Raw genomic sequence first — 22,015 nt, forward strand, 5'->3', positions numbered from 1 at the left:
TTGGGTTATGCTAATCCCACAAACAAACATTATTTATATAGATAATATAATATAGTATAATATAATAATAATCCAGTGGTGATCGGCACACTAAGTGCAGTGCCTGAAGACCTTGGCCTGCACTTAAACACAATCGGCGCTGACAAGATTACCATCTGCCAGCTGCAGAAGGCCACCTTACTGGGATCTGCACACATTATTCGCTGATACATCACACAGTCCTAGACACTTGGGAAGTGTCCGACATGTCATCCAATTCAACAGCCAGCAGAGTGCTGAGGACTCATCTTGTTGTGTTTCAAATAATAATAATAATAATAATAATAATAATAATAATAAACCACCCTAACCCCCTAAGGGGACTCAGGACAGTTTCCAACATATAAGGCAAAACATTCAATTGCTAAAAAGGAACAGCCATACAGACAAATGAAAATTAGACATACACAAAATGAAAATTAAACATACACATGTACACACCTACTTTCCCTAGGTGCCACTGGTTTCATCAGCAACACACGCACTTTCCTCTGGATCCGTGTGTAACAGTTCACAAGCCGTGTAGTCCAGGTGCATCTACTTAGGTATCTCCATTGCCTTTTGCTTCGAAAGGCAATGGAGAATAAATGCAATTAAGGCCAGGATTGAAAAATAAGCTGATGACCCAAAATGCAGACTGTGCAAGGAAGCTGATGAAACCATGGACGATATCCTCAGTTGTTGCAAGAAAATTGCACAGACATTACAAACAAAGACACAACTCTGTGGCCCAAATAATTCACTGGAACTTATGTCACAAGTACCACCTACCAGTAGTAAAGAATTGGTGGGATAATAAACCTGCAAAGGTAGTGGAAAATGAACATGCTAAAACACTGTGGAATTTGCGCAAGGTAATTTAATCAGTTTCCATGGCTAAGCTAAGATTCAAGTCTTATTCTAGAATCCTAGTCCAGTTCTCCTAGAAATGTTCTAATAACTGTTTTTCAAAGTACTTGCCACCCTGCTATCTTTGGGATATTTTTGTTTCGGAACAAAAATAGTACAATATTCCCATAAATCAGGGATAGGTTTCCAGAGATTGTAGCTTCCAGAGTCTCTCCCCCCCCCCCCCCCCCTCATTATTAAAGTTAATTGGGCTGGTGCTTGTTGCAGTCCAAGAACATCTGGTGGGCCACATGACTCCAATCCCCACCACAGGTAAAAACTGTAATGTTATATAACTGGACTTATATAACTGAATATGATCCTACTCAGCACACTTCACTGATTAAAGCGGACACATTTCATCATTCTCCTGAGGTCACACATGGTATAGTACCATTTTGATCCACTCCAGCAAGTCACTTTAACGCATAGAATTATTTTTCAAATGTAGCTTGTGGTTGTGTGACCCTGTTCAGGACACATACATAGATGGTGGCTGGAGCAGGAAGAAATGATATCAATACTAAGGTAACATATGCTGTTCACTGGGGGAGGCAACTTGTGATCCTACAGATGTAGTTGGATCGCATCAGCCCTCAACATTAGTTATGGTAGTTGGGGCTGATAGGAGTTGCAGTCTTCAACCCACATCTTCAAGACCACAATTTGTAAAATTCTGCATATCCCAAATTGGCCATGTACTGAAAGAAAGAAAACAGCTCAAAGTGAATGTTTTCTTCCTGATCTCAAAACTGCCTGTAAGCTCAAAAGCACTCTTGGTTCTGAGTCAAGCATCAACTTTTCTAATTTAAATTAAACTAGAATATTTTCTTTCCTTATGTTTTAGTAGACAATGTAAGGATATTAACTCCAGTGTTTTAACGTAGAGACTCTATCTAGTCCAGGAATGCAACCAGCATTGCGATAATGCCTCTGTCATTGGAAATATTGCTTGATTAAGTGTGTGTGTGGTAGGAAGGACACTCTATAGAAACACATAAAAGGACACACAAGACACTAAAGCCATCAAAGAATTAAACACTTCTCTTTATTCAGTAGAAAGACAGCACTGCACAGAATGCCAGGCATAAGCTCTGCTTTACAAACCACTTGTAGTGCTCCACACACTCACAGCCTAGCCTCTCATGTGCCATAAATAAAACAAGAGGCAGCAGGTGGCTGTACCATGCACATGGAGATGGGGCAAAGTCAAGCATAATATGTGGCTGCAAGCACTCCCTCCCATCCCAGTGGTTTGGCTAAAAATACTCCCTTTATCCATAGCCAGACTGCCAATATTTCACTGAGGAGGAAGCAGAGATGCTTTGGAGCGGATGCCCGGCTGGCACGGTTCAAAGCTGAAAATTATGAATCAGTTTTGCTTTCCATAGTCTATTGGGTATTGTAAAACAGCAAATCAATACTGGGCCACTCATTGCAATCTTTAAAATATGAAGAGTATGAGGACACATCCCTATCCATACTTCTAAACCTGCCTTCCCTCCAGATGTCATAGATTAAAATGTATATCATCCTCAGCCAGAAGCTGCCATGCTAACTGGGGATGATGGTCATCTTATACCTGCAGACATAAGAGGTAGTCTAGTGTCTATAGATGGAGGCCTCTTCTATATTTTGACAGAAAGTGCTTTGAAGCAGTTGCTGACTTCCCTTTTGATACCTAGCCCCAAAGAATAGTGATGCTCCCTTTATTAAACTAGTATGAGAGGAGATGAAACTGTTCCTTACAGCAGAATCCCCAACAAGAAGTGGTAAACCAACAGCTAAAAACAATCCTTTGGCTGTTGAGGGCATATAATCTCATTCCTAAAGCAGGGAGAAATAGTTCCAGGATCTGGACTCCTTAAACAATTTTAAAGGCAGCCTATAATAATGGGAATGCATGCAACTGTAGTTTGAACCCATACAAAGTACCAGTGCATGTTTTATATTTGACATCAACCCTCCATTTCACAAATAAACTAGTGGCTTTGGCAAGTGGCTATTGGGGGCTACAGTAGTTATTGTAAAACAGCGATAGAAGTGTCCTATTTGAGCCCCAGAGTCAATTTAGATTACACTATAGTTTGTCTGAGGCATTTGGGAGACCTATGATTCTTAGAGAGGGCTAACATGAATCCATGCAATGATTAGCTAGATTCTTGTGGTGCTTTTTATCAGCTGACCAGAAAGGATCATTTGTGGTATAAACTGTGCAAGCCACAAGAGTCCCTACTTTGTCCTGGGGCCAGAAAGCAATTGGAAAAGCCAAGTGGAGCAGGTACAGGAGCTGAGAGAATGGGGATCTTTATTGTGGGGAACTACTAGGGTCAACAAGGCTTCTATAGCCAAGGCTCAAGAGCGCCTTGTCAAACAGGATAGGAGGTCCAACTCTTTCTGTAAGAACCCAAGCTGGGCCCTCCCCATATATAAGATCCTGTCATATTTATTTTACTTTATTTTGAGATGTAGCAACCCATTTCTTACTGGAAGTTCTATGACAGCTGGAGACTTACCATCAAGGCACCTGTATAAAATGCAGATATTACAAGTGAACAGCACCAGTTGGTAAAAGAGCCCAAGCAGGGCTCAAGGATCTGAGAATTGTGTAAATAGCATGATGTTGGAGAGATAAATACTGCCCTCCTCTATCCATCCCTCAAGCACACACATGCACACAATGTGGTGCACAGTCTCCTTTTCAGTATTAAGTCTAGCAGGATGAACAAGATGCGAGCAAAGGGCTTCCTCAGACAGAGCCATCTCCCCAGGGATGGAGGCTTTCAGCCAACGGCATTAATTGGTAAGTGGAACAACAAATTATGTCACTTCAGATATTGGCTCAAGTAAACTTCTGGTTAGGGTCTGGGTAAACTGTGCTTTAAATTGCAAGAAGGAGAGAAAAGACAAGTATCCCTATGCAATGTGGTTGTGCCCACAAGGAGACGGATTCTGCCATAATAGTGATGTTGGCACTGCAGGGACAACTCCTTCTGACTTGGCTTTGAAGTTCATGAGTGAATGGGGAAGTGGAATGGAAGTTATGATGTGGAAAGCATCATTTGAGTCAGGCTCTGTCACTGGAGGAAGCCTGTGCCCCCTTCTTCTTACAAAAATAATCTCTCACAGCCCTTCTTTTCCTGAGTCCAGGTCTATCTCTTGATTGCATCTTTATTCATGTAGCAAGTCTGGAGAGTGGGATCGCTTTTCCTGCCTCTCAACAGGGTCCAGAGAGCAGGTCCTCCTCCCATTCTGGGAAAGGTCAGGCAGGGAGAGCGCCCACCAACCTCCCAGCTCTCCTGCGTGCTCCGTGGCATTCTGTGTGGATCTCAGATGATTCTCCAATATGGACGACACTTATGCAGACACGGACAAATATATGTAATCACACACACATCCAGCTTATGCACAGCTAGGATGCCACTGGGCATGATGCATGTCTGGACAGAGTTCCGCCTTCCACAAAGGCACTGCTGACCTCTCACACCTTCTTCCCTCTGATCCTGATGCCCAGCACATGGACACCTGAGCCAACCCATACCTTGCAGGGTAGGGGGATCCAGGGTCCCATTGGCTGAGGCAAGCCCAGAATTTGGAGCCTTCACTGGATCTTCAGCCTTCACAGCTACACCTGTGTGAGATAGGGAACATTATCCATGTGGAGAAAAGACTGATGCGTCCAAAAAGAGTAAAGCTGCACAACACTCCACTCTAAATTGGGTGACAAGAAAATTCTACATTTTGAAAGTCTCATTATTTTTAAGCACCGTTTTATATTTTGTGAAGGTAAGGAAGAACAGCTGAAGTTCATGTGAACAGATGCAGAGTAAAATAAGCTTCCTCTGCTTTTCAGATCTATAGAGGAAAATGTATGCTCATGAATCTTGTCACGCAATAGCAAGAAATGCATATATTGTTTGTGAAGATGTATCTCTTAAGCTGAAGCCTTTAAAAAACATGGTTTTGCTACTAAAGCTTTAGAAACAAATAAAAATCCCTTCTAGATTTCTCTGTCTGTCTTCCTTATTTCTTCTTCCTTGTACACTTCAGTCAAACGTGATTATAATATGTTTGATATGTCTAATCTTTTTTTGAACAGGTAGTTAAGTGTCAAACTGAATAAACTGAAGCATGCCTTTTCAAACACAGAATCAACTAATTTATGGACCAATTCTTGGGTAGGAAAATTTTGGTAATACATAGTAGTGCACATCAGCCAGTGAAGGGCTAAAGAATCTCTCCCATTCCATGATTCACACAGCAAATCTATTGCCGATGCTTCAGTGTGAACCAGACTATACCTTGTGTATCTGAGGTGGCAAGTCATCTTCTGAAGGCTCCTCTGGGACAGGCTCTGGGTGCCGAGCAGTTTGGCCATCCTCAGCCCAGCCTCCAAGGGGCAGCCGAGCAAAATGTGATGGGGCTCTGTTCACTATACCAGGATCTATGTAAGGATAAAGATAAAAAGGAGTAGGTGGTCCCAATAGAAGCCAGATACTGTTAAATGAAAACATCTTCCTGAAAGTCTATTTGAGGTCTCCAATCTGCTCGGTCACTACCCAACAGAGATACAGTAGTGCAAAGCTATCAGTAATAAATAATAGCAGTGTCATTAGAAATAAAATTTCTAATAGAAAGTATTCTGGTTTCATTTGAATTTTTTAAAAATCTACTTTCTATTAGGGATGACAGATATGATCCTAGAAAAGAGTCAAGATAAATTGTTTACATATTTTATCACAGCAGCAAGAATAGAATATGCAAAACAAACAAACAAACAAACAAACAAAGAAAGAAAGAAAGAAAGAACAAAATCCTGACAATGGAAGAATGGGTAATAAAAATTGCAGATATTATGAGTATGGACACTTTAACTCAACACTTAAAAAATTACCAGGGAAACCCAATGGAAAAAAACTGAGTATTTGAATCAGGAGAAAACAAGGGTGCTTATATAAATTGTAAATTATTCCAGAGGAGTGGATTACAAATAAAAGAAAGAAGTAATAGGCTATAATTCCAAATGGAAAAGATGAGAAGTCAACAACTACCCCAGACTCAATGTGTGTTCCCCCCACTTTTTTCTTGTCTTACTTTCCTTATTATTTTTATGCCCCAAAATATTGTATATCCCTTCTCACTTCACCTCTGACTTGTATGTCTTTTATAGATTTTAGGGAAAAAAACCCAGTTATTTTACTTGTTAACATGTTAATAAAAACTATTTGAAAAAAAGAAATAAAAATTCTTGCAGATACAGTTTTACTTTTGAATTTCCTACCTGCACACACATTTATTCCTGTAAGGTAATGCAATAGGATACATGTCATCTTTGGCCCATATTTGGACTTGGTCCTTGCTTAAAGAAACATTTGTGACTTTCTAATAAAATAAAATGCATTACAAATCCCAAAGTAAACAGTGCCTATAATACAGCAAAGGCAAATATGGGTAGTTTGGGAAACACTTCAAGACTTAAACTGATATGCAATATGTAACAATGCCCATTTACTTTTACTTCTGCTGGGCATCAATGTGTGAAACACAGATGATAGCAAGGAACCTTGGGGCAGCCTCTGGGGAGGATCTGCCTCTATATGCAATGCACTTTAAAAAAAATCCATCAAATGGTAATGCAACATTTTAGCACCCTAACCTATACCCAAGACAATATTTGGCATGGAGCAAGGCATTTCCTGGCCAGGAACAGAGAAGAGCCATGACTCTTATACACACCTGAGACTCCACCATACCGGCGCTGGAACCCTGCTTGCAGGGCAGCAGTTTCATCCCCAGCTTGGCGAGGCGAAGCCAAAGGATAGCTGGCTGAACGAGGAATCGCACTGCCAGGGGTGCTTCGCTGAGCTTCCGGCTCATCTTGGGCACTCTCTCCACTTTCATCACTCTCCTGCCGGTGCCATAGGTGCCGCTCAAGGTCCAACTGGGCATGCTGTTTGTGCAACTGTGTGAATGACAGGGTAAGTTAATGAGATACTTCAGTTCCAACCTCAACTAACTCACTCTATGTGCCACCCTATGTGTTACCAGAGTTTAGCTTTGGAGATAATTTAAATTGCACCTGCTTCCTCTTCCCCTGTGCCTTATACAGGCATCTGTAATTTCCACCTGCAGCCATGCAAAGTTTAGTTAAATCTTGATAGTGCAAATGTAAATTCATGTCATATAATCATAGAGTTGAAAGAGACCACATGGGACATCTAGTTTCAATCCCCTGCCATGCAGGAAAAGCACAAAGTAGCCCTGACAGATGGCCATCCAGCCTCTGTTTAAAAGTCTCCAAAGGAGCCTCCACCACACTCCTAGGCAGAGAGTTCCACTGCTGAACAGCTCTTACAGTCTTCCTTATGGTCAGTTGGAATTTCTTTCCTGTAATTTGAGCCCATTGCTCCATGTCCGAGCCTCAACTTCAGCGTGCAATGTATTACCATGATCCAGTAGCTAGACTTTTGCTTCCATCTTTCTCAGTGTGTGAGCATCTATTCAGATCTTTGTTCTAAGTTCAGTTTGGTTTCTCATCAGAGTTGCAGATCTGTCCTTCCTATGCTAGGTTCATTTAGGCTCTCATTTCTTGGTGTATCTAATCCATAGCTCCATAGCTCACTATCAAGGTCAGCATGATTCTCTCGGCTCGACTCACCTCATGCATGTAGAGAGCATGCAGACTCATCTCCGTAGAGGCGTATTCTGAAAGGATCAGGCTCTGGAGCTGACCCTCCCAAGCACTACTTCCAGAGCTAGCAGTCCTGGCATCTGCCCTGCAACCAGAATGGAGAAAAGATTATAGACTGCAGGGTATTCAGAAAGACCAACTTCTCAGCCCCACCCCCACATGCTGAATACAAAAGCTTTTTGTAAAGTAGGAAGAACAACACTAGCCACATCTCTCAGATGAGCTGGAGGAAGGGACTCCAGAATGCACATCAGCTTTTTGTGAAGTTCTGCAAAACCGGATAGCCTCAGAACTGGGTTGCTGTGAGTTTTCCGGGCTTCTGGAACATGGCTGTCTGGCCATGTCCCGGAAGCATTTTCTCCTGATGTTTCACCCACATTTATGGCAGGCATCCTCAGAGGTTGTGAGGTCTGTTGGAAACTAGGCAAGTGAATAAAAATCAACATTAAAAATAACCCAGGAATTCCAGACAGGAAACAATCAGGGCCAGTTAACACTTTCCAACAATGTACTCCCCCAGGCAAGAAGCAGCCAGAATTTGAAGCTGCAAGGCCATTGCTAATCAAGGTGTCCAATTGAAACATTCACACTTGCCTCAAACAAACAAGAGTTCTTTCTCCCATCCTGGACATTGCACAAATATATAAGCCTCACTTGTTTTGTTTCCAACAGACCTCATAACCTCTAAGGATACCTGCTATATATGTGGGTGAAACGTCAGGAGAGAATGTTTCTGGAACATGACCATACAGCCCAGAAAACTCACAGCAACCCAGTGATTCCCGCCATGAAAGCCTTCGATAACACAACTTCAGAACTGTAGCAAGGAATGTATACACTCATCAGACTGCAGGAGGAATTCAGGTAATAAATGCCTTACTGTTGCTTTTAAATGTCTCATTGTTGTTTTTAAAAAGTAACTGATAGACTGCTTCCCCCAAACACACATGTATGCCTTTTTTGGAAAAAGCATTACAAATGCAGCATGATCCTCAAAGATATCGAGCCCAAAGCAGTCTGGTTAAAGTACAAGACCTTTAATCCTTGGCCTCTTTCTTGGGTTTTGTACATCAAGCAACCTCTTACCCAGAGCCCATCATTGTGCCAGGGCCCCGAAGCTGGGAACCTTCAGCATGGGAACTCCCATGGGCTGTGTGAGTAGACTGGAGAGGGGAGAAAGACCGCAGGGCAGAGGCCACCTCAGATACAGCAGAGAGATGCCGCGAGGTCTGGGCATCACGGACTGCCTGGTAGCCCAGGGCTGAGGAGCCTGCAATCACATTGGCAATCAGGCTGTGAGGCTGCAGGGAGAGAAGAGGGAAGGGCACATGACTCAGGGAGGAATATGCAAGTCCCATTCATCACAGGTTCCAATACTGTTCCACCAGAAAGCAAATACACTACAGTTTACCCCATAATTAATACTTCAAACACCTTTCACATCCCCAAAGCAAGTTTTATCTATTTTCAGCCTAAAGCTGTTTGAATGCTTTCCAAATGGCAGAAAGAATGTATCTGTCTCTGGAAAGAAAAGATAAATGAAAAATCTAGATAATCTGAGGATGCAAGGTTTATAGTTTAAGCATAGGTGATAGGAGGGGAGCTTGGAACTCCTTGAATATTGACGGCACCCAAATGCCCTTTAATCCCAACCGGTAAGCATGACAAACATTCAAGAAAGATGGCAGTCAGCAACAGTCCTCTACACCTGTTTTAAATGAATGTAATGGAGCTTTGACAAGAAGAGACAAGGTAATAGTAACTAGTTTGTGGCAGCAAAATAATAACAATAATAAAAGCCTGTCCAAGCTCTTCATTATCTTGTTTTATACTGATGTACTGTTTATGTTAAGCCAAACCTTGGAGTGCCTTGCAAACAGCCCAACTCCCTTTTGGGAAATGGTAAAAAGGTAAAGGTTTCCCCTTGACATTAAGTCTAGTTGTGTCCAACTACTCCAAGGTCATGTGGCCAGCATGACTACATGGAGCACCATACTGGAGCGGTACCTATTGATCTACTCACATTTGCATGTTTTTGAACTGCTAGGTTGGCAGTTGGGAGATGGTGGTGGGATATAAATAAAGTTGGGTTTTTAAAAATTATTATTATTATTCCCTTGGTACTCAAATGACTCTACTTGGCAGCCTGTGCCGAGGCACCAATACTCTCCTTTCTCATGGCGTAACACAGGAGGAAATAGGCACACCACAAAACTAGCTCAGCACCTGGCTTCTCTCCCCCACAACAGGCTAGGATCAAGTCTATTTTGCCATTTGCCAACTCCCTTCGCCTTCTGGGGAAGTACCTCAGATTCTGACTGCAAGGACTGGATGGAAGTGAAGAGGGTGTTGTCAGGGAGGACGGCCTGCTGGGCCAATGCCAGGCTGCTGTCGCGATGCACACGTTCCTTAAGCAAGCCAATGAAGGCTGTGCTCTCCCGAGGGGGCTGCCAGTGTGGGTTGGTAATGGCAAAGTGCATGAGAGACAGCTCTGTCTTGCCATCTTCAGCCTGCTGGTAAATGGAAGCCTCCGTCTTCCCAGCTGACATCCACTGAAAAACACAAAAGATGTATCACAACTTCCATCAACTTGCTCCCTCCATGAAATTCACCCAACCATATGTATCTATGGAACTATATGAAAAAATCTAAAAAGGGAAAGGGCAACAAACACACTAAGATCCACACCAGTTACTGTCAACAATATAGACTAACAGATTCTCACCAGGCATCCACAAAGCACCAGGCAGAGACTGAAGGTGAGGTGAGAACAGAATTTAATTAAAATATTTACTTAAAGCTAGGACCTAATCAGATTTATTCAATCTATCAAAACCAGCGATTGGGCTCTAAAACCTGTATAATGGCTAAATCCCAGGGGATGAAAAGAGAAAATTTCATGTCTCTGACTTTCATGTCATGACTGCCTAAGGACTCTGGTCTATACTAATACAAATAATACCATGGTTTCTCATCTAATTTCAGCCTCTGCTTTTCATTATACCAAGATGTTATTTAATATAAGAAGTGAAGATTGCAAATCAGAGAATCCATGATGCCAAAATGAATTTTCCAACAACATTTCACCCTGGAAAGACTTTTAACTAAAACAAACAAACAAACAAACCAGGCAACTGTTCAATGCTATAATTGAGAAAATGGTATCCCACTCTCTACACAAAACCAAAGTAAAATGTGAAGGAAATTATCTATGCAATACCTCAGATAAACCAATTGTTACTGATTTCTTCAAGTCTATGTCCTGTCACTGAACATACTGTAGCCACTATCTTACATCCTCTTAGGGAAAATATGACATTCACATTACGTCAAACAGACATCTGTTCTAAAATCCCCTCTTCCACAAGTGTCCCAGTTTTGCTGTGACCTACTGCAGGGTGTCCATGTTGGCGCACATCCATCTGGGCAAAAGAGCAGGTATCTCCCACCCCCACCACCTCCACTGTGAAGTTGCGGAAGAAATCAATGATCTCCAGGGCTTTGGGTCTCAGGCAGAAGATGAGGATCAAGGGGGTCACAATGGGGCTAAGCAGTTCCTCAAGAATGAACACCTGGAGTAAGAGAGACAAAGATACACAGTTCAAGAAATTCCCTCCTTGCAAGAGCTCCACTAGCTTCCGGTCTGTTTCCTGGCACAATTCAAAGTGCTGGTTTTGACTTTTAAAGTCTTATACAGCTTGAATCCAGGTTATCTGAAGGGCTGTATCTCTCAGTATGAGACCATTCGAACTCTGAGATTCTCTAGAGAGGTCCTTCTCTCTGACCAATCTCAGGTTTAATTAGTGAGAACAAGGGCAAGGCCCTTCTCATTGGCTCTTTCCAGATTTTAGAACTCTTCCCTAAGAAGACAGGGTCAAAATATTTTTGTGTCATTAGGATTACTATGGTTAGACTTTTAATGCTGTGCAGTGATGTTTCAAAATCTCTTTCTAGGGATTATTTATACTTCTTTAATGATTTTCAATAGTTTTGTTTACAGTTATACATTGTTTAATTTTAAAATCCCATATTTACACCTTTACTCTTTGTATTACTTTTAATTTATATTATTAAATACAGTACGATTCCCATACCTTCAGGGCACAAGTTTCTGGAATTTGTGTGTATATTAGCAAACCCTCTTATTTTCAATAGAACAAATGAAGGAGGAACTGAGAAGAGGGTGTAGCTTCCCCTCTTCTCAAGTTAATACATGAGAAAGTGAAACCATATATTGGGTATAGGTGCCACAATATACATTGTTGTCCGCCGTGAGTCCAATTATTGGGAAAAAGGTGGGATATAAATGATGATAGTAATAAGAAACTGACTGCCACACTACTGTGACAGGACTTCAGATGCTGCCTTTCTTCCAAGTGATGTGTGATCACAGAAACTTCCAAAGAAGAAGAAAATATATATTGAGATGTAGTAAAGATCTCTAAGTACCAAAACAGCACTGATGCCATTTTTCTTTTCCCACCCTGCCCAGCCCCACCTCACCGCCTTATACTGGAAGAGCTGGGCAAACTCATCCCGGGTCTCATAACGGTGGGCATTGCCTTGCCAGTGGTCAGGCATGTAGTGGATATGTGCCAAAATCACTCGAAGTAGCTGCTCTGGGCAGAATACCAAGTGCTGATCTGGGATGAAGGATCTGCAGCCGAGAGGGGATACACAAAATCACATGTCAAGGAGATCTGCATCCCTTGGAAACAGTAGGCAAATGAAAAAGCAGCGTGTTGAGAAAGGCTGCATGCCCTCATGATCTAGATTACAAAACAGAGGCAGGTCTCCACTGGAAGCCTATCGAACACAACATTCTGTACCTGCAGTAGCTAACCAGATCCTCTGGAAAGGCTGCAAGCATGACATTAGTGCAAGACTTATGTTCATCAGCATCTAATCTACAGAAGCTTCTGGATTCTTTTTCCAATACTGGAGGTAATAGAGAGTCAATGTGACTGGTAGCCATATCCTCCTTGAATGTGCCCAAATTAACAACCTAAGTGTTTTCTCATTATGAAAAGACAGGCATACAGACAACTATATGGAGGGAAACTCTTAATGGTTCTGAACTTGTAATTATTTTAACCAAAATAATTCACTTTAGTGGAGATAAATCTATTTTACAATTTTGTACCAGTTTATGTGCTGCTTTGAAACATACAAATCACTTTCAGATTGTACAACAGTATGATAAAAAGAATAAAAATGTAAAATATAATTTGGTTTATCTAAGAGAATCTTTAAATAATTCATCACAGGCCCAGCAACATTACTAGATTTTGGATTCTAATATCAATATCAAGCTGCATATTTTTAGTGAAATGAAGCCAGCAGCAAGTTACACTATTTGAAAATAATGTCAGCAACAGTATTACCTTTATTTTGAAACCTATAAAATCTCAGATTGTCATAACTAGGTTTCAAAGGTAAGTAATTTAACCAGCAATCACTCAGTTGTACCATTCCCAACATTGCTTTATCTGTGTTCTTTAACTTATACACTTAGCCCTCCACATTGTTGGGTTTAACCTTTGTGAATTTGATTTTTCATGATTTTGATTAATATGGTCTCTCTCGGAATTTCAAAGTCTGCCACTGCAGTTTTAAAGCCAACTTCTGTCAGAGGTCGTGCTGAAGGACTTAGAGATTTCTAAGAGGGGTTTTTCCACTTTCATTGTGGTCTTGTACCCTTAACTTCAATGCATGTGGAAGGCTCACTATATTTCAGTTTTCTGAATCTCCCTTCCAGTTTTCCTCCCCAATTTAATTGTGGACTATAGTTTTGGAACTGGCTGCACACACCTAAATTTCAATGCCACGTACCAACCAAAAAATTAAAAATACACACATTTGGTAACAACAAGCACCATTGTTCTGTATTCTGTAACTAAGAAGCCCGGTTCTATTCCATAACAGAATCCTCATTCCCCAAGCACCATGCTTCAGTATCTTCTACATATGGTTGACATTGGGGAAATGGGCTATGGTGGCTGTAAAAATAGACAAACCAACAAAACAGAAAGCACCGCCCTCGAAAGCACAGCAAGGTTTCTGCTGATCCGGCCCTGCTCACCTGCAGACAGTGACACCTACGCCCAGGATGGTGACAGTAGTGAGGACATGTTCCACGGCCAGCACATCCTCATCATAAATTGTGAGGGCAATGAGGACAGCTAGGATGGAGCCAGCAAAGAAGGCCACATTCTTGGCCACAATGGTGAGCAAGGGTGAAATGAAGCAGTTCATATACTTGGAAGCTGGCTTATAGCCTTTGCTGAGCCGTGACTGTAACTCATGGTCCAGCTCGTTGAAATGCCGCAGGTAGCAGCGGCCGTAAAGGGACCAACAGCGAGCTCCCAGGCTGCCTGGTTCTCGCTTGAGAATCTCTGTGTAGCTGAAGAAAGCATAGAGGATCTGCCAGATGAGGATAAGTGGGCAGAGCAGAAAGTTGGCAATGCCAATCCATAGGATGCGGGTGCCCAATTTATCAGCCAGTTCTAGGCGATTGCTGCCTCGCTTGTACTCTGCCTTAAGGCTCCACTCATTTTCAAACAGGGAGCCTGGCCCCCAAAAAAAGATCAGCTCAAAGTTGTACTTCAGGCCACGTGTAAAAAAGACTGTGTCACCCAGCAGAGGAAGGTGGAAGCGCACAGGCAGAAGTGACTTGTTCACCATGGCCACCATGTAGTTCTTGAAACGTAGGATGCGATGGTAGACATCCAACTCAGTCAGCTCCTTCTTATGGATGCAGATCTGGTGTTCCTTCTGGATTTGCACAATCCGTGCCTGCACCTCTTGCCATGTATAATAGGGCAAATTGGACTGTTAATAGAAAAAAGGGTGGTGAGATTATCAAGGTGACAAGGTCCCTATAATACAAAGTGCTCTCACCGTTTGTGGGAAGATATTTCATACTTAAAGTCACAGTAATAATAGTAAAATATGTTCAATAAAGTCTCTGCACTCTATCATGTTATCAATCCTTCTTCTGGTTTTCCTTACATTATCTTTCTATGCAACATTTTGTATGGGTTATATAGTACCTCTCTATAAGAGTTCACATGAACCTCTGTTCTTCTTCTCCCTTCTCCTCCGTTTTCCACTTAGTTTCAGAAAAGATTGAAAGGAACATAAAAAGTTGCTAAAACATGAAAAGAGTGTTGTAAGAAAATGAAAAACAAAAACAAAACAATAACTAGGACCAGATCAGGTCTAAATAAAAGCTTTGCTTTCAAGAGATATTTTTAAATTTGTGTGAGTTTTCAGACATGGGGGATGACACCAAGGGTCAAGAAAATATAAAATGAAACAGAGATATGCATGGGTGGGCTAACTCTGTTGACCTATACTGCACAGCAAGAAAAAGACATACAAAGCTTTCCTGTTCTGCAAACTATAATTGTTTTGTTTGTTTGTTTGTTTTGGTCTTACAATTCCTTTTCAAATACAGTGGAGCTAAATCTTCCTTACTTCTAGAGGTCAAAGGGATTTCTAACATGGAGCTTCTAACACTCTTGGCCAAGAACCTAGGAGCAGATCCTGGCAAACCCAGACAGGGCAGCTGCACAGCATACCAGCCCCGCCACTCAACCAAGCCGGACCTATGAGAGTCTGAGTGAGCATCTGTAGGATTAGCGCTAGATTGGGGAGCTCAGCAGCACTGCATATCAGTGGAAGGTCAAGAAGGAACAAAAACTAACAAATAAAACCAGAATTTGGGGAGAGGAAGAAAACTGCTAAGAAACCGTTCTTATCTGCTGTTTTCTCAGTGCTTTGAAAAGAATGTAAGAACTGCATCAATGGATAAATGCAGCAAGCCCTGTTAGTTCAGCATTCTACATCCAAAATCAGTTGTCAGTTGTCCCATAAATTTAGCAAAAAGTGCCATGATTACTCACTGCAAAATCTCTGTTGTTGTCCTCAAATGTGATGTTTCACCCAGGTCTCATTTTTTTTAACTTGCATGGAAAATGGATATACTCATGCACACATAACTCCTCTAATTCCAAAATCTTACCATAGGAATCTTGAGAGCACTGATGTAAAAAGAATGGATCTCCCAATAGCAGCAAATATTGTAGATGAATTTGATCAGCCGATGGATCCAGAAGACCCCCGCAATCACCAGGATGGAGAGAAGAAAGCCATTGGTCTGAATCCTAAGAGGGAGATGGTCTTACAGCAAGGATGGAAAAGCTTTCATCTTATGTTTATTACAGGTTTTGTAAAAAAACATCTCTACCCCCAGTTTCTCTTACTATCACAATTTAAGCCCCACAAGCCCCTTCTGTCCCCAAGCAGAGGATGTCCCACATTTAGAAGATCTCTTGGATTTTAAACCTCTCCAAGGTAGGCAAAGACTGAACTGAAGTTAGTCAGGGATAGTGATAATGAACTTTACCTAGCACTGCACTCATTGGGAGGCAGGAAAGCATCTGGCAGGGTCACCTTGACTGGATCACTGGAATGCTGGCTGTGATTCACCAGCTTATTGGCAAAGAGGATGTCATAGTCAACACAGCTGACAAGGAATGTGGTGAAGGCCACAACAAAAATGAACTGCCTGTAAGACAGGATATATATTATGAAGCAGGGTGAAAGCTGAGATGCTTTGCCATCTTCCACCTTCAAACAAGCAAATCCAGGCTATCTGAATGCTTTATACTGCAGACATTCTGCATTTGGTTAGAATATCTAAAAATTTACAGGAGTTTAGAACTGACTTTTAAATTAACTTGAGTGTCATGGAATTAACTGAATGTCAAAAGAGGCTCATCAGCCTCCATGAAAAAACTGACTCCTTTCGCTGCTCTGTCTTCACAAGGTGCTCATGGGAAGATGTAAAAGACATAATACAGACCCTAGTTGCAAAGAAGCAGGGTGGTATTTATACTCACATTAACTCAAAGATCTCACTGATGAGCATACAGGTGAAGCCATTCTTCTGGTGCAGGTTATAGACGTGAAGTCACAGTCAAGGAGAACAGCTTGATTACTGGCTGTAGAACACAGCCCAGCTTCATCTCAAGTTTACAGAAAAAGCCTTTTCCCCCAGTTCAACTTGTCATGCCATTAGTACCGAGCAGCAATCACTTAGATATAAAGATGTTACCCAAGTTACATTCCACTGGGAAGGTACAGAACAAACCTCCTTGCAGTGTTTTCATAATCATCTTATCAGTAAAGTCTATGCATATTCCATATTTTAAGACATAGAGGGGGGGCTAATTTCATTCCTTCTATAACTTGTATTTTTGGGTATTCTTTATCTAGTTTGGGGTAGTTGGGGAGGGAGTTAGGAAGTTCAGAGGGAGTGGAAAAGCTAAAATGCCACATTTGTGGGCATTTTGATGAGATAGTGGTCAAAAAGTCTTGCCCAGAGATTAAATTATTATTTTAAAAAATGAATGTTCAGGAGATCTCCTGGAATTGCTACAAAAATTGGGTTCAGAACAGACTGTGCCCTGTAGGACACATATTCATTATATTGAACAAGATGCTCTCTTCACAAATTTATATGGAAAACAATTCTGCTTTTCGATGCATCCATTACATTTCTGAGAAAAAAGACTTATTTTGTGTGATAGTTCCATAATTCATGCCTTTGCATTGAAGGGAAGGTGGGGTGAGATGAAGGTTTTTACTAAGGAACATTATACGGTATTCCCACTTTTGCTGCAACGAACCACTGCTGGCATGCAAGCGATTTTCCTTTCACCAGGTAAGGATATACGAGAGAAAAAGAGATCCAAATTCTCAATGTGATGCCAGGGAGCTATAACACAAGAGATAAGGTAGAGCAGATAAACAAACAAAGGTATTATATAATGCAGCACAAAAGTCGTATAGGACAAAATAAAAACATCCAAATAACTCTTTGAGAGAGTCAATCAGCATGACAGATCTGAAGTTATTACTTTGAGTTAATATGCATCACTTTCTGGCCTTTGGGATCAACTTTGATGAACAACAGCTCACATTTCTATAGAAACTGACTGTCCCAAAGAGAATTAAAAACTGCACTCCTAAATACACTTGTTTTAAAAAAAACACCAGCAAATTTACAAGGATTTAATTTGCTTAGGATCATGATAGATTTTTCAATGCAGAATATCAATTTAATTGGGCTAGCTTTCCACCAAGCACAGGCACCCCTTAGCAGAATTTTCTAGGAGTTTGACTGAACCCACATTTGCTGCCCTCAACGACATGAACCATCAAGTCTTCTTCTCCTGGGGGAGAGTCATTGTATGAGCCTTCCAGCCGCTGATACTCTGTATCAAAGTGAGCCATTCTGTCACTGAGGTAGGTGTCATCCAGTGTCACATGGGTTCTGGGGGAAGGAAAGACATTATAAAGAACAGAGTACAGAACAATTAGAAGACCTCAGCAAGACTGGCATGCTCAAAGGCATGTCATAATACTTCTTTTCACCCTTACTAGGAAATCACAACCTTTTGATGTGGATAGAAGGCCAAGGAACAAGGAAAAGCAAAGATTAAGGACAACAAGAAAATGAAAACATTAACTAGGAGTAAAAATGAAAAATCAGAAAATATTGGAACAATATCCTCCTCCTTCCTGTTCCCTCCTTTTCCTGCTAGCTTTGCAAGTTTCCTCCGAGGATGTCCTTCACTGCAATAGAGGAAATCACCTCTTAGTCACAACAAGTCTTGAGCTCAGCTCTAGGATTCGATTGTTTGCCTGATTCTCTCCCCCCCCCCCCCCCCCCAATACTTATAATCCACTGTCTGTAAAAAAAAAGTTATAAATCTATAAAAAGCAACAAATTCAATTTTTGTAAGCTGAAGAGGCACAGATTTGTTATGAGAACATTCTTACAAAGGAAAGTATGCTTCATCAGCAAGTCAACTCCCTTTCATTTTTGCAGCGATAGTACACACTAACTGATAGTACACATTTTAACTGAAAGAAAATTAAGAATTTTAACAGTGTAAGCCACCTTGAGCCCCCTTTGGGGTAGAGCAGTGGTTCTCAACCTGTAAGTCCCCAGGTGTTTTGGCCTACAACTCCAAGAAATCCCAGCCAGTTTACCAGCCAGTTTGGGAGATGAAAACCAAAACATCTGGGTATCCCATAGGCCCAGTTCATGGGTCCTCAGAAAGTGGGGGGGGGGGGGGGGAGGACTATAGTTTAGAAAAACGCATTCTTATGCACACTGCACATACCTTATGAGTAGTGCAATAAGACATGAAAGAACAATACAATATTTTAAATGAAGAACATTTTAATCAACATAAACTTATCAGTGTTTCAGTGGGAAGTGTGGGCCTGCTTTTAGCTGATGAGGGAGTCAAGTTAATTAGGATTGTTGTTGTATGCCTTCAAGTGATTTCAGACTGAAGATGGCCCTAAGTCTAAAATATAGGGCAGGGAGCTGGGTCAATAACCTTGGAGGGCTGCATCTGTCCCCACAGGACTTAGTTTAGGGATACCTGGTCTACTGGAAACCAGTTTTTATCAACCTTCTGCCCACCTCTACATTAAGGATCGCAATGCTACTACATGATAAATAGTCTCCCTTATGCAAATCAAGCATATTCTTGCCAATTATACAAATAAAAGCAACCACACCCATAACTGAGATTTTCTCCTTGTTTGTTTAAGGGCAAGCCCTATGTTTTGGCTGATACGAAAACAGAGACCAAAGCTGGAGGGCACACCTAATTTACGCGACGTGCAACTACAGCAGTGCACCCAATAACAGAAGAACAGCGGAAGCCCAGCCCACAGCAAAACACAGTCACTCACCTGCTCCATCCCTTTCTAATGCCACAGGAAAGTGTGAATAGTGTTGTGGCCTGGGTGCCTCCATTGCATGGTGGCTTCTCAGTTCTCCACTGTGATTCCTTCTCCTTCTATGGTTGCATCTGGAAGAAAAAGGCATGGCCTATAATGGAAACATTCACAAGGAGTTGACCATAGTCAGCTATCCACATTTGCTGGGGTTTAGGGGCAGTGGGCTCCTGCAAAGGTGGAAAACTGCACATAAAGATATGTATTTATTTACCTTAATTATATCCTGCCTTTCTCTACCCTAGTGATTCTCAACCTGTGGGTCCCCAGATGTTTTGACCTTCAAATACCAGAAATCTTAACAGCTGGTAAACTGGCTGGGATTTCTGGGAGTTGTAGGCCAAAACACCTGGGGACTCACAGGTTGAGAACCACTGCTCTACCCCAAAGGGGCTCAAGGTGGCTTATATATAGGCAATTATTCAATCCTTAAAACACATACTATTGCAATAACATTTAAATTTAAATTAATACATATCAGGCATTTGAAAACATTGCATTCCATGTTAAATATTGCTGTGATTGCTTTTTAAAATGTGAGATAACATCTCTCTAGGAATTTCTAGGTGTTCCAGCACAACTCTATGGTTAACCTCTGATGGAAGCTGGCCCAGAGAGTCCTAGAGAGGTGCTCTTGTTTTCTAGGTTCTCCAGCATGACCAGTGGAAGTTGAGCATAAAAGTGGAGGGTGTAGAAACTCCTAGGGTGAATATATTTAATCAAAAAACATTAAAAAATCAAATCTGACAAAGTAAAAACTACACACGAGGAGGATTAACTGTACAGTCCACAAAAGGTTATAACACAGTGGCTCCCAAGCTTGAGGGGGACGATGCCTGGCTCGAGAGCAGTACGTGTGAAAAAGATCTTGGAGTCCTCGTGGACAACAAGTTAAACATGAGCCAACAATGTGGTGTGGCGGCAAAAAAAGCCAGTGGGATTTTGGCCTGCATCAATAGGAGCATAGTGTCTAGATCGAGGGAAATAATGCTACCCCTCTATTCCGCTTTGGTTAGACCACACCTAGAATATTGTGTCCAATTCTGGGCACCACAATTCAAGAGAGATGTAGAGACATCACACTGGCAACAAAGATCCGCCTAGTCAAAGGCATGCTATTCCCTGTAGTAACCTACGGATGTGAGAGCTGGACCTTAGGGAAGGCTGAGCGAAGGAAGATCGATGCTTTTGAACTGTGGTGTTGGAAGAAAGTTCTGAGAGTGCCTTGGACCAGAAGAAGATCCAACCAGTCCATCCTCCAGGAAATAAAGCCCAGCTGCTCATTGGAGGGAAGGATACTAGAGACAAAGTTGAAGTACTTTGGCCACATCATGAGGAGACAGCAAAGCCTAGAGACGACAGTTATGCTGGGGAAAGTGGAAGGCAAAAGGAAGAGGGGCCGACCAAGGGCAAGATGGATGGATGGCATCCTTGAAGTGACTGCACTGACCTTGAAGGAGCTGGGGGTGGTGACGGCCGACAGGGAGCTCTGGCGTGGGCTGGTCCATGAGGTCACGAAGAGTCGGGAGACGACTGAACGAATGAACAACAACAACAAATTGACAAGCTGGAATGTGTCCAGAGGAGGGCGACTAAAATGATCAAGGGTCTGGAGAACAAGCCCTATGAGGAGTGGCTTAAGGAGCTGGGCATATTTAGCATGAAGAAGAGAAGGCTGAGAGGAGATATGATAGCCATGTATAAATATGTGAGAGGAAGCCACGGGGAGGATGGAGCAAGCTTGTTTTCTGCTTCCCTGGAGACTAGGACGTGGAACAATGGCTTCAAACTACAATAAAGGAGATTCCATCTGAACATGAGGAAGAACTTCCTGACTGTGAGAGCTGTTCAGCAGTGGAACTCTCTGTCCCGGAGTGTGGTGGAGGCTCCTTCTTTGGCAGCTTTTAAACAGAGGCTGGATGGCCATCTGTCAGGGGTGATTTGAATGTAATATTCCTGCTTCTTGGCAGGGGGTTGGACTGGATGGCCCATGAGGTCTCTTCCAACTCTATGACTCTAGGATCCTTCAGGTTTTGGACTTCAACTCCCAGAAGCCTCACACAGCTTGGGTAATTGTGAGGAATTCTGGGAGCTGCAGTCCAAAACACCCCGAGGCCCGCATAAACAAGATCCAAAGGCAGGATCCTGTTTGTGAAGCAACAGGCTCCCTGAGAGAGAGAGAAAGTGAAAGGGACGCCCGAATAGCTCACTCGTGGCCTCTTTTCCCCTTGCCTTGGAGGCAGAGCGGGGCCTCCCGGGCCTCCCTCCTGGGTTGTTTACACTGGGAAGGAGAGGGAGAAAGGAAGGCCCGCCGGGAAATGGCGGAGCGCCGAAAGAGGGCGGCTGGCCTTCCCCATTCCCCGCTCCCTCGCTCCCTCCATCCGGGGCTCACCTCTTCGGTCGTCCCTGGCAACCGGACCCGGAGCTCGTCCGCCGCCGCGACTTCCAGGGCTGTCACTCATCGTCTCCCCCGCCCCATCCCGTGCCGGGGTTGGCCGCCACCTACACCAATCAGAGGCCGGGAAGGACGGAGGCGGCGGAATCAGGGTGGGCCAATGGGAAAGCGTCGGT

General features: G+C 42.5%; 1 protein-coding gene across 3 annotated transcripts; it reads right to left on the bottom strand.

Annotated features, from left to right (window-relative positions):
• Positions 1 to 1,953: 1,953 nt before the first annotated feature.
• ATG9A (autophagy related 9A) lies at positions 1,954 to 21,945 on the bottom strand. 3 transcript variants are annotated; one of them, XM_060773068.2, is made up of 15 exons: positions 21,837 to 21,945; positions 19,400 to 19,518; positions 17,818 to 17,960; positions 17,359 to 17,402; positions 16,525 to 16,589; positions 16,029 to 16,190; positions 15,645 to 15,786; positions 13,701 to 14,449; positions 12,122 to 12,275; positions 11,011 to 11,190; positions 9,925 to 10,170; positions 8,705 to 8,919; positions 7,586 to 7,703; positions 6,664 to 6,889; positions 5,223 to 5,371 (listed from the first exon to the last, which is right to left on the bottom strand). In XM_060773068.2, exons 3-15 carry the CDS (start codon positions 17,918 to 17,920, stop codon positions 5,223 to 5,225), a joined length of 2,553 nt encoding a protein of 850 aa, XP_060629051.2. In that variant the 5' UTR covers positions 17,921 to 17,960; positions 19,400 to 19,518; positions 21,837 to 21,945. The 3 variants fall into 3 exon arrangements, with proteins under 3 accessions (XP_067316802.1, XP_060629051.2, XP_067316807.1); XM_067460701.1 differs by lacking the exons at positions 17,359 to 17,402; positions 17,818 to 17,960; positions 19,400 to 19,518; positions 21,837 to 21,945 and adding an exon at positions 1,954 to 4,558 and having other exon boundaries at positions 5,229 to 5,371; positions 16,525 to 17,254; XM_067460706.1 differs by lacking the exons at positions 17,359 to 17,402; positions 17,818 to 17,960; positions 19,400 to 19,518; positions 21,837 to 21,945 and having other exon boundaries at positions 16,525 to 17,255.
• Positions 21,946 to 22,015: the final 70 nt, after the last annotated feature.

The sequence above is a fragment of the Anolis sagrei genome, chromosome 1, assembly GCF_037176765.1.
Source record: "Anolis sagrei isolate rAnoSag1 chromosome 1, rAnoSag1.mat, whole genome shotgun sequence".
Taxonomy (NCBI): Eukaryota; Metazoa; Chordata; class Lepidosauria; order Squamata; family Dactyloidae; genus Anolis; species Anolis sagrei.